The sequence below is a fragment of the Passer domesticus genome, chromosome 7 (assembly GCF_036417665.1).
Source record: "Passer domesticus isolate bPasDom1 chromosome 7, bPasDom1.hap1, whole genome shotgun sequence".
In the NCBI taxonomy this organism is placed as follows: domain Eukaryota; kingdom Metazoa; phylum Chordata; class Aves; order Passeriformes; family Passeridae; genus Passer; species Passer domesticus.
The window spans coordinates 53,868,202-53,889,579 of NC_087480.1; the positions used below are offsets into that span (position 1 = coordinate 53,868,202).

Genomic DNA, 21,378 nt, shown 5'->3' on the forward strand with positions numbered 1-21,378 from the left:
GTTCTTCCTTTTTAGTTTTGTTTGTTTATTTGTTTGTTTTGTTGGTTTTTTTAAATTTTCTTTTTTCCTTTTTTTTTTTCTCTGCGAGACTCAAGCATTCTCATAAGGAGGAGAAAACAAAGTGTCAGAATCTTGAGGTCTGTGTTATGGTGGGGCTCGGTGTGTCCAGCACGGCTGCCTTGGATGAAGCACCCACACTCAATTATTTATGTCCCTGATGTGCACAGAGCCTGAAGGTTTCAAAAAGTTTTGGCCCACATCTCTTCCTTTCAGGGCTACTTCCCCCATGACTGTAGATGCCACTGCACATCCCAGATCTCTTTCCATGACAATCCCAGGGCACTGAGAGGCATTAGGACATTTTTCATTGGCACATTGAACCAGAAGGCTGAAAACTTGAGTGAGTGTGAGTGGGACAAGGGGTAGGGGTGCCCATCCTCAGAGATCTTCAAAGCTTGACCAGAAAATGCCCAGAGCAAACTGATTTAATCTTTGAAGCTGGCCCTTGGAAACTGGAACATGAAGTTGGAGCAGAGACTGCCAGAGGTCCTTCCTTACCTAAATGAGTCCGTGGTTGCAGGCATGGTTTGAGGTAAAACTCATCCTTCTGGTCCTGAGGTCTCCATCTCCAGTGGAGGGAAAGTCACCTTCCTGATTCTGCATTACCCATCCAGCTGAAATCATAAAGTGGAAAGTCAAAAATAAAATACCCAATCCCTCTTTTCAAGGCTGGAAAGATTGTTGTGCTTGTCAGACATTTCAATTTTTTTGACATTTTCACTGATTTTTTTTTCCTGAAAATGTTATTGCTTTTTAGCTTGACTGAAAGCCCTCCTTTCAGAGAGAACTTCTCAACAGCCATCTTGATAACGCTTTTTGTTGTTTTTCTAAAAACTCCAAATGATTAAAAGCCCTCATTACAAATGCTGAAAAACCCTCACAGTCTGCCTGTTTTGAACCCAGCAAAATGAGAACAACAGATAGTTCTGTATTTTTCACAGAATAGTTCTTCCTCTGTATTTTTTTAAGTCTTTCCATTCAGGCTGTGAGCTTTTCAGGGCAAAAATTGCCTCTTTAACAATGTCATTTTCCAGCTCCACTTCACCAAGGTTTTCAATTTGGATGGGAGCTCTAAGTCAGATAATCATTCAAGACCACAATGTCTCTGGTTCAAAGCAGTGCTGACTATTTCAGCTTGCAACTCTAAACTAAGACTTTCAGTTTATTAAAGCCCTAAGTTTGATGGTGGGTTTTTTTCGTTTGTTTGGCTGATTTTTTTTTTCCCAGTAGCCTTGTTCGCTGGTGCCCTGTTTGTTTTGCAAGCTATTATAAAAAAGCAATTGTTTTTTTCAGGGAGATGCTGTCAGTTCTTTGCTTTTCAGGAATTGCAGCTATCAGAAATGACTGTCTTAGTGCCTAAGAAATCTATCATGCCTGCCCCTTCCCTTAACACTTACAAACATGTATCATGTTGATGAATTTAGATGGTCATTTAAAGGCAAATTGCTTGTCCTACTTTTTGCTTCTTATTGATTGTCATATAATTAACTGATTCATTTCGTTAATATAATCCAGAGTGCCTGTAACCCAGTTAATCAGCAGAGCCTGATCGGAAGGCTTGGCTTTAATTAGACTGCTCTAATTGCCCCAGTGAAATGACGTTTCCTCTGTCCTGAGCCATTACTTATAGAAGCCATATTTTTTTTATTTTTATATTGACATTTAATCAGGGGCAGAGAGAATAATATTTTGCCTCCTGCCAGAGGGAAGGCTCTCTAACCAAAGGGGTTAGGGACAGCAGTCCCACATGGTGACACATCCCTCGTTACCTGGTGAGGGCCCAGCAGGATCAGGGGCTGTCCATGGCCCATAAGGCTGAGATCTGCCCTCAGATTTGCTCTGCAGCTCTCTGAGTGCTCTCTAAGTGTCTGAGCTTGGCAAGGAAAATTGTAACTGATTGTAAATTTCTTGCAAAAATGGACCTTCAGCAGGCCTAAACCAATTTGCAAAATCAAGCTGAATTTGGGAAGTAATTTCAGCCTTCCATCCTGCCCATAAGAATGGAGGGATGTGTTTATGGAAGTGCCAATCTAGCTTGATTCTGATGTTTCCTAAATCCAGGCTTTTTCATATTCACAGGTTGTGTTGTTGGCTTGCATGTGCTTATAAAGGTGAGCGAAATAAGACTGGCTAATTAGCTTGTAAACAAAATAGAACATTTTGCTGTGCATCAAATGAAGTATTTTGGGTTGCTGAGTCAGACTTATGTATGTTTAAAAACATTCTGGCAAAAAAAAATTAAATTAGGCACAAAGATGGTGCAGGGGAAAATACCCTGTGGGGATTGCCTTGCTCTTGAATGAAGGGCTGGCTCCTGAAAGCAGTCCTGGCTAGTGGGGAAATGCCTGAGGCACTCAAGCTGCTGATGGTTTTTCTCAGAGTGAGGGGATATCACTCAGTGGGTGAGCCTCTGTTTACAGGTACTTTTCAGCCAGTGCCACGAGCCTGAAGAGGAATCAGCTGATTAATGTGAAATTAGTGCCAGGGACTGTGATTAATGGTGGATGCAGGAACAGTGGAGGAGGAATCCCAGGGCTTTGCATCTCAAGGAAGTTGTTGCACTACCTGGAGGCCATCCCTCTTCCTGCTATCCCACTGATCCCACATTCTCCTCCTGTCTCTGTGCCCCTGGTCCCTTCTCCATCTCATGACTCTCATGCCACGGCCTGTGGCTCAGCATGATCTGCAGGTCTCTGCCCTCGATTTCCAGCACAGGGACAAGGAGGTATTTGGAGAGGGATGCAGCAAACCCATGAGGAAGAAAATGAGCTTGCAGCATTTCTGGGGCTCAGAGGTCACTAGAGATATTTTTTCCCAGCTCCTTTTGCCTTTGCTGCTTTAAGGAAATAGGATTTTGCATGTCTTCTTTCCTGCCTGCCTTTTTTGTAAATAAACAAAATTAGCGAAGATTTTTTTTTTTTCTAACCATAATAAGGATTAGGTACCACAGGAGCTAAAGGGACAGGAGTCAAATGAACCACAAGAAACAGTAAAGTTTGAAGGTGAAGGGCCCCCAGAGTGACTGGGACAGGGTCACCCAGCTGTGCCACCCCGCCGAGGACACAGAGCCGTGCCCTGGCTGTGCCCAGGCTGCAGTGGGTGATGGAGAGGGTGAGAGGTGGGATGAAGGTCAGTCCTTCCCTGCCAGGCACAGCTGTAGGAGCTGGAGGCTGTGCCAGCTCAGCATCCAGACAGGGCTGGGGGTGGGACGTGGATCAGCCGCTGACTCACATCGCTCTGGGCTCCTCGTGACTGGGCTCTTTCCGTGGTAACATGCCAACGTGCCAGGAGCAGCAGAGTGCTGGCAGCTCTGCTGCTGATCTCCTGTCTCCTTCCAGCCTGTGACCTGCCTGCGTGTGCAATGGCACCTGGCCTCCAGAAAGGAAAAGGAATTTTCTTCCTGAAGTTAATGTTTTCAAAGCACTCAGTGTTTTCCCTCGCAGTAAGTGGCTCTGTTGGAAGGGCAGATGAGCTGTCTCTGGTGGTGAGGAGATGGGATCACAGCTCCAGCTGGCAGTAACTTTGTATGATCATTGTCAGTTTCCCTCTCGTGGTTTGCAAAGGAATTAACTGGAAGGATATTTATTACTTTCTCAAGTGAATATGGTCAAGCCATGCTGGTGCATCCTGCAGTCCTGGTCCCTTCAGAGCTTCACCTGAGAAGATCCAGGTGGCACTGCTGAATTTTGTTAAAGCTGTAGCTCTGCCCTTATAGCCATAATTACAGATTTTCATCTCTCCTTTCCATTGCAGAATGGCTGGAGCTGTTAGACAAGGTCTGAGGTGTCCTTCCATGAGGAGATATTTTCTTGTATTATCTCTCCCTCATGCTGTTTTTTGCCTGCTACAAAGGTCATGAGTTCTCTCTACTGCGAAGAGCTGGGTTAGAAGCCCCAGTTCTTCCAAAACATTTCTTGAAAGTTTCTGTGGGGAACTGGGGAAGGCCTGCATTCTACGGAAAAAGAAGGAGCCTCAAAAAGAAAAGGAAAAAAAGGGGGGAGGATTTAAAAGAAGGGAGATCCCACGATTCAGGGAGGTCAGTGGAGCACCACAGCATCCACAGGGTCTGAGTGCAACAGTGGTCCCAGGGAAATGAGGTGGTGGTGGTTGGCACCCAGGGAGTGCCATGAGGTCATACCTTGTGGTGACTGGAAGACTCCAGTCTGTTTGATGTGGACAAACAATATAAACAATAAATATTTTTGGACTGCTTTTTTGCCTAATTCTAGAGTCCCCAAGGAAGATATTTGGCATCCTCCCCTCTCCTTGCTTGTACTGGAGGGACTCAGTATCCTGCAGAGACAGCAAGGGAAATGACAGGATTATTCCCCATGGTGATTATCCTGTGATCTCTCAGGGCTGTATAAATAGGAGCTGATTACAGTAGAAAAGGAGTAAATTGTGTAATTAGAGAGGGGGAAGAGGGGAGGACTTAACCTCTGCCTGAAGGTGCTGGTTTGGAGAGGAGAGTGGAAAAGAGAATGCGGAGCAGTGGCTGTTCTGGGACCACAGCCCTGGAAAGGGTGACCTGGTCCCTGGCTACTCCTTGTGCAAGCCCTTCACTCTTCCCTTCTGGAGAAAGAACAAAATATTTCTTTCTGCTGAAACTCTTGACCAGTTTCTTGTGAAGAAAGTCCCTCTTGCACGTCCACCTTGCCCCAGGGCTGCAGTGTGGTTGCCTTACAAGGGGACTGGCTGCACTCAGACATTGGCATCACCCCAAATTTCCCTCCAGGACTTGTCGTGAATGGTTAGAAGAGAAAAGCCATTGCAGAATGGAACCCACAGCAGTTCTGTGTTGGGTGTAAGATGACTAAGATCTTTCCTGCTGCTCTACATGGAGCAGGAATTTTGCCTCCCCTTCCCTTCATTATTGACCCAGCCCAGCCTGGGCCATGAAGTGTGTCTGTTCCCATTGCAGGGAAAAAAGCACACAGCAGAACTGCTCTCAGAGCCATGGAGAGGGAGGCTATTATTGTGAATATTATTCATGCCAGGAAAAATAGCCAATTACCTTCCTATAGAACCACTCTCTGCCCAGTGAGCCAGTAATTGCAATATCTGACATTCATCATGGAACTCTGAAAGAGCTTTGGGAATAAAATACTGGCAAGTGGATAGACTTGAAAAAGACAGGGGAAAAAAGTAAAGTTAAGGCACTAGATATTCAGGGAATCTATGCCCACTTACACCTCAAGTCCTACAGATGCAAGAATTTGGCTTTCTCTTATATCCACTTTATTTTATGTTTTAAAGGTACATAATTGTATTAGTGTAGATGTTTAATAAACTGAATAGTGAAATAGGATGTAACTGAGGTGGGGACACTGCCAAAGGTGCTTTCTTGATGTTTAAGAAGGTCAGCTGGGCAGCTGTGAAACCAGTAAGTTCTTGCATTTATTTCCCAGGTTTACCAGTGAAACAACCAACAAAAGGGAAATCCATCTTTCCTTTTCTTCTTTTCCTCCTTGGAGGAGGAAGAAAAGACAAAATCCTATCAAGAGCTGCAGGGTGTTGAATACGTTTGCTCTGCTGGACTGCACTAAAGGCCACATTTCACTCCCTGCCTGTCCCCAAGGTGATCCATGGACAGTGTCTGGAGATTTGTCAGCTTTCCCAAGATCCATTCATGCTGTCAGCTGCTGAAGCCTCCAGGAACCCACAGGCTCTGGGGGATGTGCTCCAAAGCCTGTGAGCAGCACCTTTTCCCCACAAGCCGTGTGGGAATCTCACCCTGAGGATGGTGCCTTTCCTAACCGGCAATGGGAGGGTTAACTGCACGTGTCAGAGGAGTTGTTTGGGGTTTTCCCTGTGTAGCCAGAAGGAAAATTTAGCTGTGTGCACCCTGTAAAAGTCTGTCCTTTAAATTGCTTGCTGAGCACCAGCCCTCATTTATCATGTCAGCTGTGATCCCTGCAGCAGCAGCAGCCTGGTCCTTCCTGAGGACCCTTCTCTTGGAAGGAAACCAAATCTGTGCTGAAATTGCTGCTGCCCTGAGTTTGCTTTTTTGCACTGAACCCTCACATATCCCCTTTAGGGTGCTCCAAAGGGATTTTCTCTTTGTTCCATGGGTGCAGAAAACGATGCTGGCCCACAATCAGAGGTTTTGGGTCAGCCATCATGTCATACACAGTATGGGTAATATCAAACCTGTCAGAACAGAGAAACTCGCAAAATAACCTTAAATTGTGCCGAATGGAGGCAAAATGGTTGAGGGACAGCTTCCCCCTCTGCACTGCTCGTTCCCGGGTGCCAAGGGTGACCTACTGCCCTCCGCAGCAGCCAGGGCTGTAATTCCCGTGCTGCAGCCACGGCCCCGCTGTCCTCTTCACACTTGTGAGGAGATGGCTCCCGGCCCTCCCTGCCAGCACCCGAGCTGCTGGGGAGCCAAAGAGATGGCTCAGTGGCTTGTTCCCTTGTGCTGATTTCCCCTACAGTCCCACACCCCGACTCTCCTGTGGCGCAGCTTCTGTGGGCCAGCACTGCTCCTGAGGGGAACAGCGCTGCTCCTGAGGGGAACCGCATCTTTCCTTGGACAGAAAAATAATTCGCCTTTTTTTTTTGTGTTCTTTTTCTCTCCCAGTCTCCCTTTGAACACCGCTGCTTGGCACAGAAATTCACGATAAATCTCAAGTCCTCTTATTGATATATATATATATATAATCAATTTCTTTGTCTCCGCGGAGCTCCGAGCGGGTCGATGCGGCTCTGGTGCCGCTCGGCGCTGGCTTGGCCACGCCTGTGGGCGCGGGGCGGAGCCGGCCCCGGCGGTTTTCCCGCCAGCGGCGCGCGCGGGCCGTTGTGGCGTCCGCGCGCTCCCGTGAGGCGATGGTGGGTGCGGGGGGGGGGGGGACGGGACCGGACCGGGGGTCCGTGTCCGTGTCCGTGTCCGTGTCCGTGTCCGTGTCCGTGTCCGTGTCCGTGTCCGTGTCCGTGTCCGGAACCTCCCGGCCCCTCACTGTGTGTGCTGTGCCTCTATTCCAGAGGAGGAGCCTGGCCCCCAGCCAGCTGGCCAAGAGGAAGGCGGGCGATGAAGATGAGGAAGAGGAGGAGGAGGACTGGCAGCCCCCGGCGGTGAGCGAGGGCTCCCGGGACGTGTCCCCCGTGTGTTCCCGGCCCCGTGGGCAGGGGGATGCGGGGCCGTGCTGCGTGCGGGTCCCTCCCCGGTGCCGGAGCCGCCCCGTCCTGCGCGCATCGCGGCCCCGGTTTGTGCTGCTGTAAAACTTCGTGTCTCGGTTGGAGGAGGAACTTCTCTGTGTGCAGATGGTGCTTCGTGGTTATGGGAAAAGTCATCTCCGTCAGAGCTTCGAGTGCTGTGTGAAAGGAAGGGTAACTAGGAATAGGCTGTTCAAGACAGAATGTTACATATTTTTGTAACAGGATGGGGAGGATCGGTTTCACCGATTACGTGTAAGCTCAGTACATGCCTCGTTTAGGCCTTTATAATGACACGAGTCGCAGCCCTAATCCTAATTTACAGTAATGTTCTATGGCATACAGGTTAAAGAGCCTCATGCAATCTTTTCTGTGTCACATCCATTTTTCTGTGCTAGCAGGTGGTCGAAAACGTGCCTCACGCTGAAGAGGACTGTGTTAAATCAGGAAACAGATCAATAACTTACTTATTTTCATGCTTTTCTAAGTATTTGAAGTGTCTGTGCAAGGCCTTCCACCTGCATAACACCAGGTGCCATGGAGCCTCTGGGGACTTTGATGTAGTCTGTTCCATGCTACTGACCCTTCCTTTTTTTAATTCTGCTTTTGAGTGGCGGGATAGGGGACAAATCTTAGCGTGCACAAGCCCGCCCTTTTACAGGGTAGAAGGTGGTAGTTATTTTCTTAAGTAGGAGAATGCTTTAAGCTTCATGTAAATTAAACTTCAAGGCTCAGTGACCTTGCTGTGTGAGTCCTGTGGCAGCGGGGGCGAGTGATGGCTGTGTGTGCTCAGAGCTGCTCGGCTGCCTGGGCAGTGGTCTGTGTGCTTTGGTGCTTCCTGAGCGTGGCTGCAGAGCATTTCTGCCCTGCCCAGCTACCCCTGAACTGCTTGGTGCTGGTTGTGTTTTCCAGGGCCGGAAGAGGCAGAAGGCAGCTGCTGAGACACAGAGTGGAGAGTGCTACCGGTCGCCTTTCCGCAAGCCCTTGGCTCCGCTGACCAACAGACCCCAGTGCCTGGACAGCAGTCAGCACGTGAGTGGGGCTGCTGCTGCTGCACACACAGCTCACTCAGCAAGGAGCTCCCAGTGCCTCCGTGGCCCCTTTTAAACTGAGGCATTACTACAGACACAAAGTCTTTTGGAGAGGCTTTTTGCCAGCTCCAGCCCTTTAATGTTGAAGGAGCTGTGCTGGGGGAGCTTGCTGTAGTGGGAATCCTGAATGAGGGAGTTCTGTGAGGCCCAGGTGAAGGACAGTACCCAGAGGTGTGAGTTGCTTTCCAACCAGGTGGGTCAAATGCTGACTGCCTGCCCAGTTCTCTGGGCTTCCACTGCTGGAGACCAGATGCTGGAGTGGCTGGGTGCTTGCTGATCCAGCATGGATGTCCCTGCAGTGGTAACCCAGCTCCTTTACAGGAAATGAGTTGCCCGACTAAATTACCAGGGCAGGGGGGAAGCAATAAGTTTTAAAGAAGTGAAAAAAGCCAGTGGATTTAGGAAGATGGGAGCTATGAAAAATCAATTTCATGTATTAGAAAACCCAAAGGAAAATAGTTTTGAAAAGCAGAAGTGGTGGAGGAAATTGTGCTGAATTGTTACTTTCTTTCTTTTGGATAGTCTTGAAAGTAGTTGGAGTTGAAGCTTGAGTAGATTAAATGGAGGGACTCTGGGTACTTGGCAAAACTGAGTTCTCAAAAAATGTCCTGGACTTGCTTTCTTGAGCAATCTCTGATTTCAGACTTCTGAAATGTGTTTTCTTTCTGAATTCCTAGGAGGCTTTTATCCGCAGTATTTTGTCCAAACCCTTCAAAGTCCCCATTCCAAATTATAAAGGTAAGATGAGGAGGTTTAAGGATTGTCTGTGTTGGCTGACTCGGGTAAAACAGATGATGCTTAGGCCTGTCAAATATATCTGTGGGGATTATTGTTATTTTTTGCACTGATGCATACGTTCCAGAAATCCTGACTTAATTTTGAAAGAAAAATACTGGCATATTAGCAAAGTCTTCATATTTCTTACTAGTGTTTAGTTTGGATAATCCTACATTTCAGAATTGGATTTTATAGTCTTACTGCTATGTATTTGATGTAGTGCCAGGAGATTTTACACTGTATCACAAATACAAAAGCAAAATGAATTCCAAGCCACGAAGGTTTATCATTTAAATAATGATGCTAACAGACAGAAGGCTGTGGTGAAAAAGATTGTATGTGCCAGTTTTATTTCTCCTTGGCTTGGAGTGTTGAGCCTCAAGGTGATCTTCAAAACGAGATCATTTTGAAGTTCAAAGCCTCAGCTGGTTTGAATCAGTGAAACATAAGCTCTCAGAAACAAATGGGCCTGTTCATGTCCCCTGCTTCCCCTTCACCCTCCAGCTGAAAAACTCAAATGCAGATCAACCAATTTCACTCAAACTTTAGTTATAAAAATGTCTGTAAGCAGCCACTGAATGTGGAATGACAAGCCCCAGAAGAGTTCAGCAAAGCTCTCTTCTGGAGAAGCCGGTTTGTCAGGAGGCTCAAACAGAACTGTAACTGGGAAAGTGCTTTCTGTGACTGCTACCTTGCTCTCTTAGTTGGGAAAAGGGGCTGTTTCTTATGCTCTTTCTTTTTTGTTATTTGTGCATTGCTGCCTCAGCTTGTGGTACACTCCTGTTTTGCAAGGAGCTTTAGTAAACAGTGGACAAATAGACTGATTGAATCTTTTTCAAGCAAAATCAATCCTGGGAGCACAGTTGCCCATGTTTTGATGGGAAAATGGATTTTTGTGTATGTTCTTGTGTTTATCTCCATTACAAAACTGTGACATCAAAATACAGTACTAGGAAAAGGGACTCATGCTTGGTTTCTGCTTTTCACAGAAATTGGCTCCAAGGCCAAACATCTACTATTGCTCAGCAGAGAGAAAATAATACCCCAGAGCAGGTAGTGAAAATATGATGTTGGCTGTGGTGCTGTAGAATTTCATCATTATTAAGGATAGTTCCTGACCTTGCATTAAAGATACAGCTCTGGCTAAGCCTGGGTTAGGTGACCCCAAAAGAGAATTTCACCCAGCATATTCTATATGTAGGAGTGTATTTGTTGGGCTGTTGAGATGCACATTGTGGAGCCCTCCTTGGCTTTCAAAACCTAGAACAACCACCTTGGGTAAGCAGTGCCATTGCTCCCTCTTTGCCTCTGTTCTGTTTTTTCCTGCTGCAGAGCTTCCCACTGTGTGCTGCCAGAGCGCTGCCAAACAGCAGCCCTGCTTGGGTTTGCTGTGTGCACCAGCTGTGCGTGCACCTCCACTCCAGCACCCAATTAATTCACTGTTCCTAAGTGTAATCAGACTCTGCTGCCAGGCTCTGCTTGCTTCCAGGAAGATGTTGTTGTTTGAGCTGTGCCTTTGTTCGATTTCAGGGCCCCTGGGCTTGCGCTCACTGGGAGTGAAACGGGCAGGACTGAGGGCTCCTCTCCATGACCCATTTGAGGAAGGAGCTCTGGTTCTGTATGAGCCCCCGGTGCTGAGTGCCCATGACCAGCTGAAAATAGACAAGTGAGTCATCACCTGGCCTGAATGCTGCAGCCCCGACCTTTTTTCTGGGTGTCGGTTTATGTGCTTTTCTCCCAAATGTGTTTGAGCTGGGGTCTGATCATCAAGGGGATTTCGATTCCAAGTGTTCTGCCTGGATTGGTTCAGGTATAGTTACAGTCAAAGAAGGAATATACCCATACTGGATTGTTTGTGTTCTTTGACTGTTCCATCTCTCATGCATCAAAAATTTAAATCTGATGCAGGGAATGAGCATACATGCATGGAGAAGTTGCTTAGGAAATCTCACAGTCATTAGTCAGGAAACATCAGCATCTAAGGACAAGCAAAGAGAGATGGCTGTCAAATGTTAGGCTGCCTACTGGTTTTTATTCTGATGTAGTTTCTTTTGTGCTATTGTTATAATTTAAAAAGGCTGTCAACTGGATCTTCATGGACAGAGTGGGGGGGTTTCTCTCTACAGAAATTTAGTTACAATATTGTTATAGAAACAAGAAAAAACAATACTGACTTTTAACTGTATCTCCGAACCACATTCTGCCCTTGTTTTAGCCACAGCCCACATACATGGCTTCACTGATGTTTCAGACTGTGGGCAGGTCTCTAACTTTATTCTCAAAGCTGAATTAATCAATTTTTCACTTTTTTGTTTGAAGTTGCTTCCTCTCTGCCACTGGAGAGTTCTCAGCATAGCAGTGAGATTTAACAAAACCTAAACGTGCCAGATTCCTCAGTCACACTCTCTTCTTGCTTGACTGCCTCCTGCAGGGACAAGGTGCCTGTCCATGTTGTGGTGGATCCTGTCCTCAGCCGTGTTTTACGACCCCATCAGAGAGAAGTAAGTTTTCCATAGGGACCTGAGGGTGTGGCTGGAGGATTTGCTCCATTTCAAAAAGCCACATTTCCTCTGCTGGAGTTGTTATAGCTCTGCATAGGCCTCACAGACTGATAGTCTAACAGGCTGAAGTCTGTTGCAAACACCAAGTGAAGCATTTGCTTTAAGCATCCTCTGAGAGGCCTGAATGCTGACAATACTTCCTGTCTCTTTTCAAGCAAAGAGTCAGGGCTGAAAGTCCTGCTTTTACTTACCTTGAAGTCTGGAGATGTGGCTCTGCTGGGTGGAATTCAGTGTGGAAGGTGATGAGATATAGTTGCAATAAACTATATTGCAGCCCAGTTTTGAGTCAGGCAGGGCAAGCTGTGCACCACTGTTTTACTGCTCAGCAGATTTGGTTGGATCTGCAGTCCCTGAGCCAGGAAACACTGAGGTTCCAATTTCTGGTCACACAATTCCTAACAAAGTGTAGAGTAGGTTCCTGCATCAGTGTGCTTTGTTTGGAGGCTGCCTTTGGTAGGTGTGAGCTGTGCCTGACCTATGCAGACTTGAAATTTGATGGTGGAGAATGCCAAAAACATTTTACATTGTAAATATGTCCAACATTGTAACATGGCAGCAGTGGCTACAACTCTCCAAATATCTGATACAGGCTTCTGGAGAGCTCGAAGTTCATCCCAGATGCAGTATATTATCATTTGAGCCTGGAGGGAGCACAGATGGAAGCTGTGATTACTGATCTTGCAGGCTAAGCAGGTAAAGCTAGATGTGTCCCTGCATGGGAGATCTTCAGATGGCTACGAGAGCATAGTAGGCTTCTCATGGCTTGTAGTTTTATCTCAGATCTGGTAATGAACCTGTGACCTGTTTTATGCTCATCTCTGTCTACATAGCTGGAGGCACTCTGCTTTTGGGTAAGCTGCTGCCTGCAGGTGCTTTTGTCAAGTAATCAAACCTCAGCACACTGGTTTTTTGGCAGGTAAATGTTGATGAAAAAGCAGTTTCTGTTCTAGGCTGACTAATAAGTCTCTGCCTGTTAGAATTCTTAAGCTGTATTCAGCTGATGCTCCTATGTAGCTGTACAGCTCTGCTCCAGCTTTGTTGTGACTTTTGCCCAGGTGCTGGTTCTGCAGCAAAATGCAGTCTTCTAGTCAGTAATGTAGTTCAAAATTGTTCAACTGCCTTAAATAAATTCCATTAGCCTCTTACTAAAAGTCTAAGAAAGAAAGAAAAGGATTTGAAAGTGCAGGTCAAGGTGCTCCATCTTCAAGTCCTAAGTAGTGGAGTAGAGAGGATGAATCCTTGCAGGTGTTTAGCCTGTACATTCCCAGCACAATGCCCTGGTTTTCTTTGACTCTCATCATCACATGGCACTGGAACATTTTGGAGTTAGTCTCTTCCCCCCTCCCCCCCTCCCCTTTATCTCTGTCAGTGATGTGTCAAGGCCTAATGCAGGGCTGAGCTCTTCTCCCACCATGTGACATAGGTTAAAACCTCAGCCCTGTGTCTTCTGTAAAGCTAAAGCTGCTTTGGTCCTTGAGCCCCCAGGTGAGTCACTGCTTCTAGGCAGAAGTGATGATGGTATTCTGGGAATTATTCAGGCAGCAGAAACAACTCTACTTGCTCTGATTCTTTAAAATGACCTGATTTGGTGGTGTTAAGATAATAAACCTCTTGGAAATTATTGATGCATGTTAGTTCATGGCCAGGCCCTGTCTAATGCAGCCAAGGGTAGAAATTTCTGGGAATTCATGTTCGGAAGCTAGTTAGAATTGTACAAGAAAAATGTAGCAAGATTTTGTGCATGTTGTGAGATACATGCTGGCACCAGTAGTGCTGTTTCACTCCAGATGTGGCAGCAGTTTAGCTGTGCCTCAGGTGGTTTCCCTCTGTCTCATTAGAGCACTGCATGTCCCCAGGGATGTGTGTGCTACACGGATCTGCTGTTTGTTGTGCTACCAGCCCTGTGCATTGTGGTAATGAAGTTGTCACTCTGCCGATGTCCCCATCCTGCTCTGAGAGAACGATTTTTTGGCAGGGGGTGAAGTTCCTCTGGGACTGTGTGACGAGCCGGCGGATCCCTGGGAGCCATGGCTGCATCATGGCAGATGAAATGGGGCTGGGCAAAACTCTCCAGTGCATCACACTCATGTGGACGCTTCTCCGGCAAAGCCCGGACTGCAAGCCCGAAATTGAGAAAGCCGTGGTGGTGTCTCCCTCCAGCCTGGTGAGAAACTGGTACAATGAAGTAGAGAAATGGCTGGGGGGAAGGATCCAGCCACTGGCCATTGATGGAGGCTCCAAAGAAGAGATTGATCGTAAACTAGGTACAGAAATGTTTGCAGTGTGGGCGTTTGGCTGGTTGGGGTCAAAGTCTTGCATTGGAAGAAGGCTGCAGCAGCTCCTGTGAACATCTCTGAGCAGTCACTGGATCTCTGCAGACTGATGGCTGACTCTTCACTAACATGTTTAGATCTAACCCTTGCATGTTTGGTAATAGTTGAATAGTTTGGCCATAATCCAAATCTAAATCTAGTCAGGTGTTAGGGTAGTCCCAATGCTTGAGGAAAGGAGGCAGAAGGGACATGGAAATGAGAATGGGTATATGTGGGTGGAAGGGTTTTCATAAATTTTTAAGGCAAATGTTTTGCCCATTTGACCAGTTTTCTATTAGTTTTCCTAATCCTTTCTATTTATTTATTTATTTTTCTTTCTTCTTTTTTCCCCTTCCCATGTGCAGCGGGCTTTATGAGCCAGCGTGGCCTGCGAGTGCCTTCCCCCATCCTGATAATCTCCTACGAGACTTTCCGACTGCACGCCGAGGTGCTGCAGAAGGGCAGCGTTGGGCTGGTCATATGTGATGAGGTACGGGGGCACCTTTAAGGGGAATCCATTCCTGGTGTTTTCTCAACATCTGGGTGAAACTGGATCTGCTTTCTTAAAGGAGAGTGGACAATGGGATACAAAACTTAGCTATGGACAAACACCCATTCTGGTGTTTCAGAGGCTCTAAGATCAGCCATATTGTGTGAGCCTGAATGGGAGAGGTGTCTTCATGAGCTAAGATATGAAGAAAATCCAGCTGGTGGGAACTGCATCCACTTGTAGGTCCCTGATGGGTCCCTACTAGGGCCCTCTCCATGTGAAATATGTACCAAAAGGGAGGTCCATGGAGGTCCATGCCTGCCTCTGTTGGTAGTGCCCTGGCTTACTGGTTTTCTTGCATTGGTGTGTGTCAAGCTCTGCTGTCACGTGGCCAAAGTTGAGTTGTTTTTTCATTTGTCATTCCCTATTTGTGGTTATAGGTAGTGAGAGCCAGAGATGCTTTGAAAGACAAAATAAAACAAGTGTCCTCTGCCTCCTTGAACCAATCAGGCTGGGACCTGCCAGGGGTTGAGGTATCCTCTTCTGCTGGGTAGAAGGAATTTATTAAATAGGGGTGCCACCCAGTGGTTTGGCTTTGTATTTGCCAGAGCAGTGCCAAGAGGGGCTTAAATAGAGTGAGTGTCCTCAGGAGAGTAGCTCTCATAAACCTTTTATCTATGAGTCCATGACTGCCCACACCTCTCAGTGCCCCTGGAATGAGGCTAGCACCTCGAGAATCTGGGAACCCATGTCCTTGGCCTTGTGGCTTCTATAGATTTCCAAAAAATACTCAGCTCTGCTGCAGTCTGGCACTCATGAAAAGTGTCTTATCACTTGTGCTTTTTCTTACCAAGCACTCAGATGCTAATAAATTTGTTTTTCCCAGGCATGAGAAATGGGGCCTGTGTTCAGATTACCACTGTAAGAGGTGAAGAACCTCTTTTTATTAGTGTGCAAAGGTCTGGCAGTCCTCTGTATAGGTGGTCTGAGTGGTTTGTGGTCTTGACCTTGAGTGAAACAATTTTACTGGTCCAGAGTTCAGTGCTTGTGTTGGTAGCTGAAAACATTCCCATCTTAGAGCAGGAAACAGTTCTTAGAGTTATAAGTTATATTGTGTGATGGTTGTTGTTTTCATGGTAGACTTTCTTGCCTGGGTGGAGCTCAGATATTCCTGGTGTGGGAAGCTTGTAATGTCTTGTTTCTTCACATAATGGCTACAGGTTTTTCACTAGATCCTTGTCCTTGAGACAAGTTTGTTGCAACACTTACTCCACTACGAGGCATGGGAAGAGTGGTGAGATGCCTTTTATCAGTGCTGATATGGCTCTCCAAGCTGCTTCCTTACAGGGCCACTGGATTTATCAGCCTTATTCCTTTTCTCTGTTTTTTTACAGGGCCATAGACTGAAGAACTCTGAAAACCAAACTTATCAGGCTCTCAACAGCTTAAACACACCTCGACGAGTCCTTATCTCGGGCACCCCTATTCAGAATGACCTGCTGGAGTATTTCAGCCTGGTGCACTTTGTCAATTCAGGCATCCTGGGTAAGACATGAACGTGTGGGAGATGGCAGGGAGGGCAAGCTGCTGGCCAGGCTTCCCTTGATTCCAGCAAAAGCAACAGTTGAGATGTTGGTGAAAAATCTTGTCAGGGGTTTGTAACTAGATGATCTCTTAAGGTCTTCTCCACCTCAAACCATTCTGTGATTCCATGAGACTTAATCCCTTCCAGTTTGTATCCAGAAAGCCTCGGTCAGGGTGCCCTGTTCTAGGGGCTGTGTATTAATTGAGCTCTGTTTAAACAAGATTCTAAAGCAAACTACACCAGTCTAACAGGTATTTTGGAAGGGGAATCTATTAAGGTAAAATGAATATGTGACACTGAGTGCTGCTGTAAATTATTTCTTTTTTCATCTCTCATGATTGTCTCAGTTTGTTTGGCATCCAGTCCAAGAGGCTTCTCATTAATTCTAGTGCATGCCCAACTCTAGTTAAACACAATTCATCAGATTCTTAGTCTTGCAAGCAGAATTTGCGCTGTGTCTTTTTCTGTTCAGCTGTTTTTCCCCCAGGAGTTCTCAGAAAGGATGGATTGAGGTGGTAGATGTTCTACATCTGCTTTTTCTGTGTGCTTCAATTTTGAGTAGTAATTACAGGGAGCTGATGGGATTTTCACCTGCCCCCCTTGACCTGTACTTTGGGCAAGATTACTCTTCCTGTGCTCGCAGTTCGTTCTTTCTGAGATGAGGTTAATGGTGTAACTACTGCAGCAAAGCTTGCATGCACTCAGTAGGCATTTTTCTCTCTTTCAGCCTGTGGCCAGTAATAAGCAACTGATTACAGATAATTTTGGAGTAGGCACAGATAATGCCTGTGCTGTTGTTTGCAAGGACAAAATCTGAGAATAAAAGTATAACGGGAATGTGAGCAAAAGCAGTATGTGTGTGACTGTTTAAGTAAAATTCTGTGACCTTTGGCTTTGCCCTGTTGTTGGAGTACAAAATCATTATCTGTTAAATTGATTTGTCTGCCTTGCGTGAGTCTTTCTTGGCTAGAAAAAGAAAAATCCAATCTTATGGGTGGGATGAGGGTTTGTTTTATCTGCTGGGCCCGGTGTTTGGGGTGTGGTGGGATGATGATCAGAGGTTCTTTGGTAGTAGCTGTCACCTTTTCACTTCTGTTTTATACAGGAACTGCACAGGAATTTAAAAGACATTTTGAAATGCCTATCTTGAAAGGAAGAGATGCAGATGCGAGTGAAGCTGAGCGACACAAGGGAGAAGAGAGGCTTAAAGAGCTGATCAGTATTGTGAACAGGTGAACTTCATCCCTCTTCTCTTTACAGAGCATTTGCTAAGCCCTTTGCATAAGCCCTGCTATATTTCCAAATTACAGTTGTAGCTGTAATGAATTCTCTTGCCTGTTACATGTATTCAGCAAGTGATTGTGCAAGTATTTATTGCCTGAGAAATCTAGGCAATAAATAGGATGGAGCTTTAGTCTGATAAATGGAGCTGACATGGCACAGTCAGCTGCAGTCACCCCCAAGCAGCACTCTCAGGTACTGAATTATTATTTGACTCCTATGTTTCTGTTTTCTCCTGGGATCTGAATAATCAGACAGCATCCTTTTATTTATGTTATCTATAAATGTGAGCTGGATCAGACTGGAGATCCATCTGGCCCAGATGTTGAGGAGCAGAAGGAGTATAAGGAATGTCACTCCATTCTGCTGTTGATTGCCCAACACACAGAATAGCCTAGCTCACACTTCCACAGTTTTGTTGGCTCTGTAGGGCTGATAGGACAGACTACAGGTGTCAGAGATGGGACTTCTGATCCCCAAGAAGCACCTCTGTGATATGAAGTGCTGTCTTATCTTTGGTTGATTTATGGTACTTTTTTAAACCTGTTTTCTTTTCATGAATACAACCAGTTTATCCATATCTACTGGCAGTTGCTTGGCTCTCTTTAAGAACTTTCTAGAAAAGACTTTTGAGTTCTCAGCATTGCTGATGTCTTCAGGTTTTTTTTCTGATTGTTTGTGGGTTTTGTTTGGTGGTTTTTGGTTGCTTGGTTTGTTTTGGTTTTTTAATATGATCTTTTGTAGCTATCACAAATACAATCCTGCAGTTCACAGTAATGGTAAATTAAATTTCACACTAAGGAGAGTCACTCCATAGAGACAGTCCTGACCTTGACTCACATCAGCTTGCAGAAGCCTGAGAAAAAAGAAAGGTTGGGAGGAGAAAAGCTTATTCCTTCTTGAGGTGCATTTATTTCTTTTTATAGTTGATGAAAAATGGATATAAAAATGTGTTCAGGAATGCCTGTGCCTGGCTCTGTTGAGGTCTTTGTCCATGATACACAAATAGGGAAGACAAAGCACAAAAGCAGTAACAGATGAGTCTGTTGAATTTGGTAGGAATTGCAAACGGGACAGTGATGCAAAGACATATGGAATCCTAGAGGTAAGGCTGGAAGGGCCCTGGAGAAGGCATCTGATCAGTCTTGCTGTCCTAAGGTAGAAGGTGTTAGGCCTAAAGACCTAAACCATCTCTTAAGCCCCACTCAGCACTGAAGCCTTTGCAGTTTTCCTAGGACACCTTTTCCAGGGCACCGCCGTCTTTGCAGTTAGAAAAGGCTCTTTATGTCTAACATAAATCTTCCTTACTGCAGTTTAAGCCTATTACTTTTCATCCTGCTGCTTATGGGTTCGGAGACCAGATTATTCTTTTATTTACCAGCCTTTGACTGATTTGGGGGTTGTCATATATCCCTGCTGTCTTTCTTCTATAGGTTTTGTAACATACTTTTGATGCTTCCTGGCAGAACTGGGTTTCTGCACCTCTTACTCTGGTTGCTCAGCTCAGCACTTTTTCTAGTCCGTTCCACCTTTTCTGAAGTGTGGCAAAACTGCTCCATGGGGCATTTCCAGAGGCCAAAGGATATGTCCTTTGCTGGAATCTTGGGCCAGGCCTGAGCCCATCTTGGGTGTGAGGATGGCTACTGAGGACTAAATGAGGAGTTGCCTGCCTGTACTTTGGCTTATGCCCACAGTTTGTGGTGGTTGATCCCTGTAGTTGTTTGCTGTCCATGCTGCTGGTCTGTTGTAGCTCAAATTGCAAATGCTGTTGGTGGTCTGAGGAAGAGCAGAGTTTCTCTTGTGGCTGAGCTCTCTCTGTTTAGGTGGCATCATGTCTGATCCCTCCAAATCTCATGAACCACATTGGAAGCCTTGCAAAGACCATGGGTTATATGGGGCTCTGTACACAATGTGGATTGTGGGTGTCTGGCCCCTGCCATGTGTTGGACTGTCACAGAGCTTTGGAGAGAATATCAGTGGGTCTGTAGACCACATGAGGAATCATAGTGATAAAACAGAGTTTTATCAGTAAAAGTGATCCAAGAGTCATCCAAGCATCTGATCTTAGTTTCTCTCCCTGCAGGTGTTTAATTCGGAGAACTTCAGACATCCTGTCCAAATACCTGCCAGTGAAGATTGAACAGGTGGTCTGCTGCAGGTACCAAAAGCATCTGCTGTGTTTGGGAAATAGGGAAGCAACAGGAAGGACTGAAAAATTGCAATAAGCCCTTCAGTTTTTGTGGTGACTGTTTCCCTCTGGGAATGATGTTGTAGCCATTGGCAGTATGTTGCTTTTCCTCCTGTGTCATGACCCACAACTGGTGGTTCTGCCAGCCAGCTGGTGAGCTCTGGGCTGTGCAGTCTCTGCAAGCTTCTCCTCCAGCTCTGGAGGATAGCAATACTCTTAACAGCAGCCTTGGGGCAGTTCTAGGCTCTCTGTGCTGTAACTAGAAAAACTGAGCTCAAAAGAGCACTGTATAGATGGAGCAGGGCTTTTGTTGGACTGCAGGCTGGGACTGCAGAGCTCTTGTTGTGTTTTCAGACTGACACCTCTGCAGACTGAGCTGTACAAGAACTTCCTGAAGCAAGCCAAGCCAGTGGAGGAGCTGAAGGAGGGCAAAATCAGTGTTTCATCTCTCTCTTCTATCACATCCTTGAAGAAGCTCTGTAATCGTGAGTTGTTCACATGGGTTTGGGTTTTGAACTGTTGGTGGAGTTTTTTTGGGTCTCCCTTGTTCACTCTAAACAGTCTCTGAGCTCTGTTTATTCTTCAGATCCTGCTCTTATCTATGATAAGTGTGTAGAAGAGGAAGAAGGATTTATGGGAGCCCTGGGCTTGTTCCCTTCTGGCTACAGCACCAAATCTGTGGAGCCCCAGCTTTCAGGTATGGTGGACCTCAGCAGTAGAGATGAGCTGCCTAACACAGGCAACCATGAGACTGTATTTAGCATCTTACCAAGTGCCCCTTTAGGGTCTGGAATTTGGGAATTCTGCTCTAGCTTTTTCTTTCTTTCCTTTTTATCCAGGAAAGATGCTGGTTTTGGATTACATCCTTGCTGTTACCAAAAGCACCAGTAACGACAAGGTGGTTTTAGTGTCTAACTACACTCAGACACTGGATCTATTTGAAAAGCTCTGCCGGAGCAGGAGGTTTGTCTTTGGGTTTTACTGCTTTAATCCTCCTAGACTGTACTTGTTGCCTATGCTGTAAAAGAACTGGCTATCCTACACTTTCTCTCAGCAGGAACTTGTGATCTGTCTTTTAGCTCAGGTGTTCCTGAATTGGAACCAATGTAGCTTGTGCTTTGTCTCCTGGGGTCACAGCAGAAAATCTGTGGCCCTCTGCTAGCATTTCTAAAGCCCATTCTGTTGTTACAAGGCTGATGGTGGCAGATTTTTCTGTTTCAAGTAGGATGCTCTGAAGATGGCAGCAGTCTGGTTGTAGTAAATGCTGTGTGTTCCAGGTATCTGTACGTGCGGCTGGACGGCACCATGTCCATTAAAAAGAGAGCGAAGATCGTGGAGCGCTTCAACAGCCCCTCGGTGAGTAGAACCTGCCAGACGTGAGCAGCCCTCCTGCCAGCTCTGAGTGCTGGGAGTAAAAGCATGGCTGCTGCTGCAGTCTGATCCAAGCCTGCCTTTTTGCAGAGCCCTGAGTTCATCTTCATGTTAAGCAGCAAAGCAGGTGGCTGTGGTCTGAACCTGATCGGGGCCAACAGGCTGGTGATGTTCGACCCCGACTGGAACCCGGCCAACGACGAGCAGGCCATGGCTCGCGTGTGGCGCGACGGCCAGAAGAAGATGTGCTACATCTACCGACTGCTCTCGGTGAGGAAAGCTGCTCTCCCCTCCTCAGCACAGAGCTCTGGGTGCCAGCCCAGGCTGCAGCTGCCGTGACTGGGGCCAGAAGGGAAAGAACTCCTCTGTGTTGGTGACCAGAATTGATTGGAACTTAATTGCTTCCTACCCTTAGATGTGTTGCCATGGAAAACCATGAAGGTTCTAGCTGGAGGGTCATTACTGCAGCCCTTGGTTTCTAGCAGTGGCTGGCTTCTGAGAAATAGA

General features: G+C 46.3%; 1 protein-coding gene across 3 annotated transcripts in view; it reads left to right on the forward strand.

Moving 5' to 3' along the window:
- The window catches only part of RAD54L (RAD54 like), a 48,765-nt gene that overhangs the window by 24,012 nt on the left and 3,375 nt on the right, over positions 1-21,378 (forward strand). The window contains exons 1-16 of one of the 3 annotated variants that reach the window (XM_064428764.1): positions 6,799-6,891; positions 7,045-7,134; positions 8,128-8,247; positions 8,984-9,044; positions 10,614-10,749; positions 11,515-11,584; positions 13,620-13,908; positions 14,322-14,446; positions 15,841-15,991; positions 17,137-17,263; positions 19,396-19,470; positions 19,855-19,985; positions 20,087-20,197; positions 20,340-20,463; positions 20,778-20,856; positions 20,962-21,141. In XM_064428764.1, the coding sequence (XP_064284834.1) occupies positions 6,889-6,891; positions 7,045-7,134; positions 8,128-8,247; positions 8,984-9,044; positions 10,614-10,749; positions 11,515-11,584; positions 13,620-13,908; positions 14,322-14,446; positions 15,841-15,991; positions 17,137-17,263; positions 19,396-19,470; positions 19,855-19,985; positions 20,087-20,197; positions 20,340-20,463; positions 20,778-20,856; positions 20,962-21,141 (1,872 nt within the window). In that variant the 5' untranslated portion in view covers positions 6,799-6,888. Of the gene's footprint in view, positions 1-6,798; positions 6,892-7,044; positions 7,135-7,370; positions 7,390-8,127; positions 8,248-8,983; positions 9,045-10,613; positions 10,750-11,514; positions 11,585-13,619; positions 13,909-14,321; positions 14,447-15,840; positions 15,992-17,136; positions 17,264-19,395; positions 19,471-19,854; positions 19,986-20,086; positions 20,198-20,339; positions 20,464-20,777; positions 20,857-20,961; positions 21,142-21,378 lie in introns of those variants that run through there. The other 2 variants (XM_064428763.1, XM_064428765.1) reach the window with 2 other exon arrangements.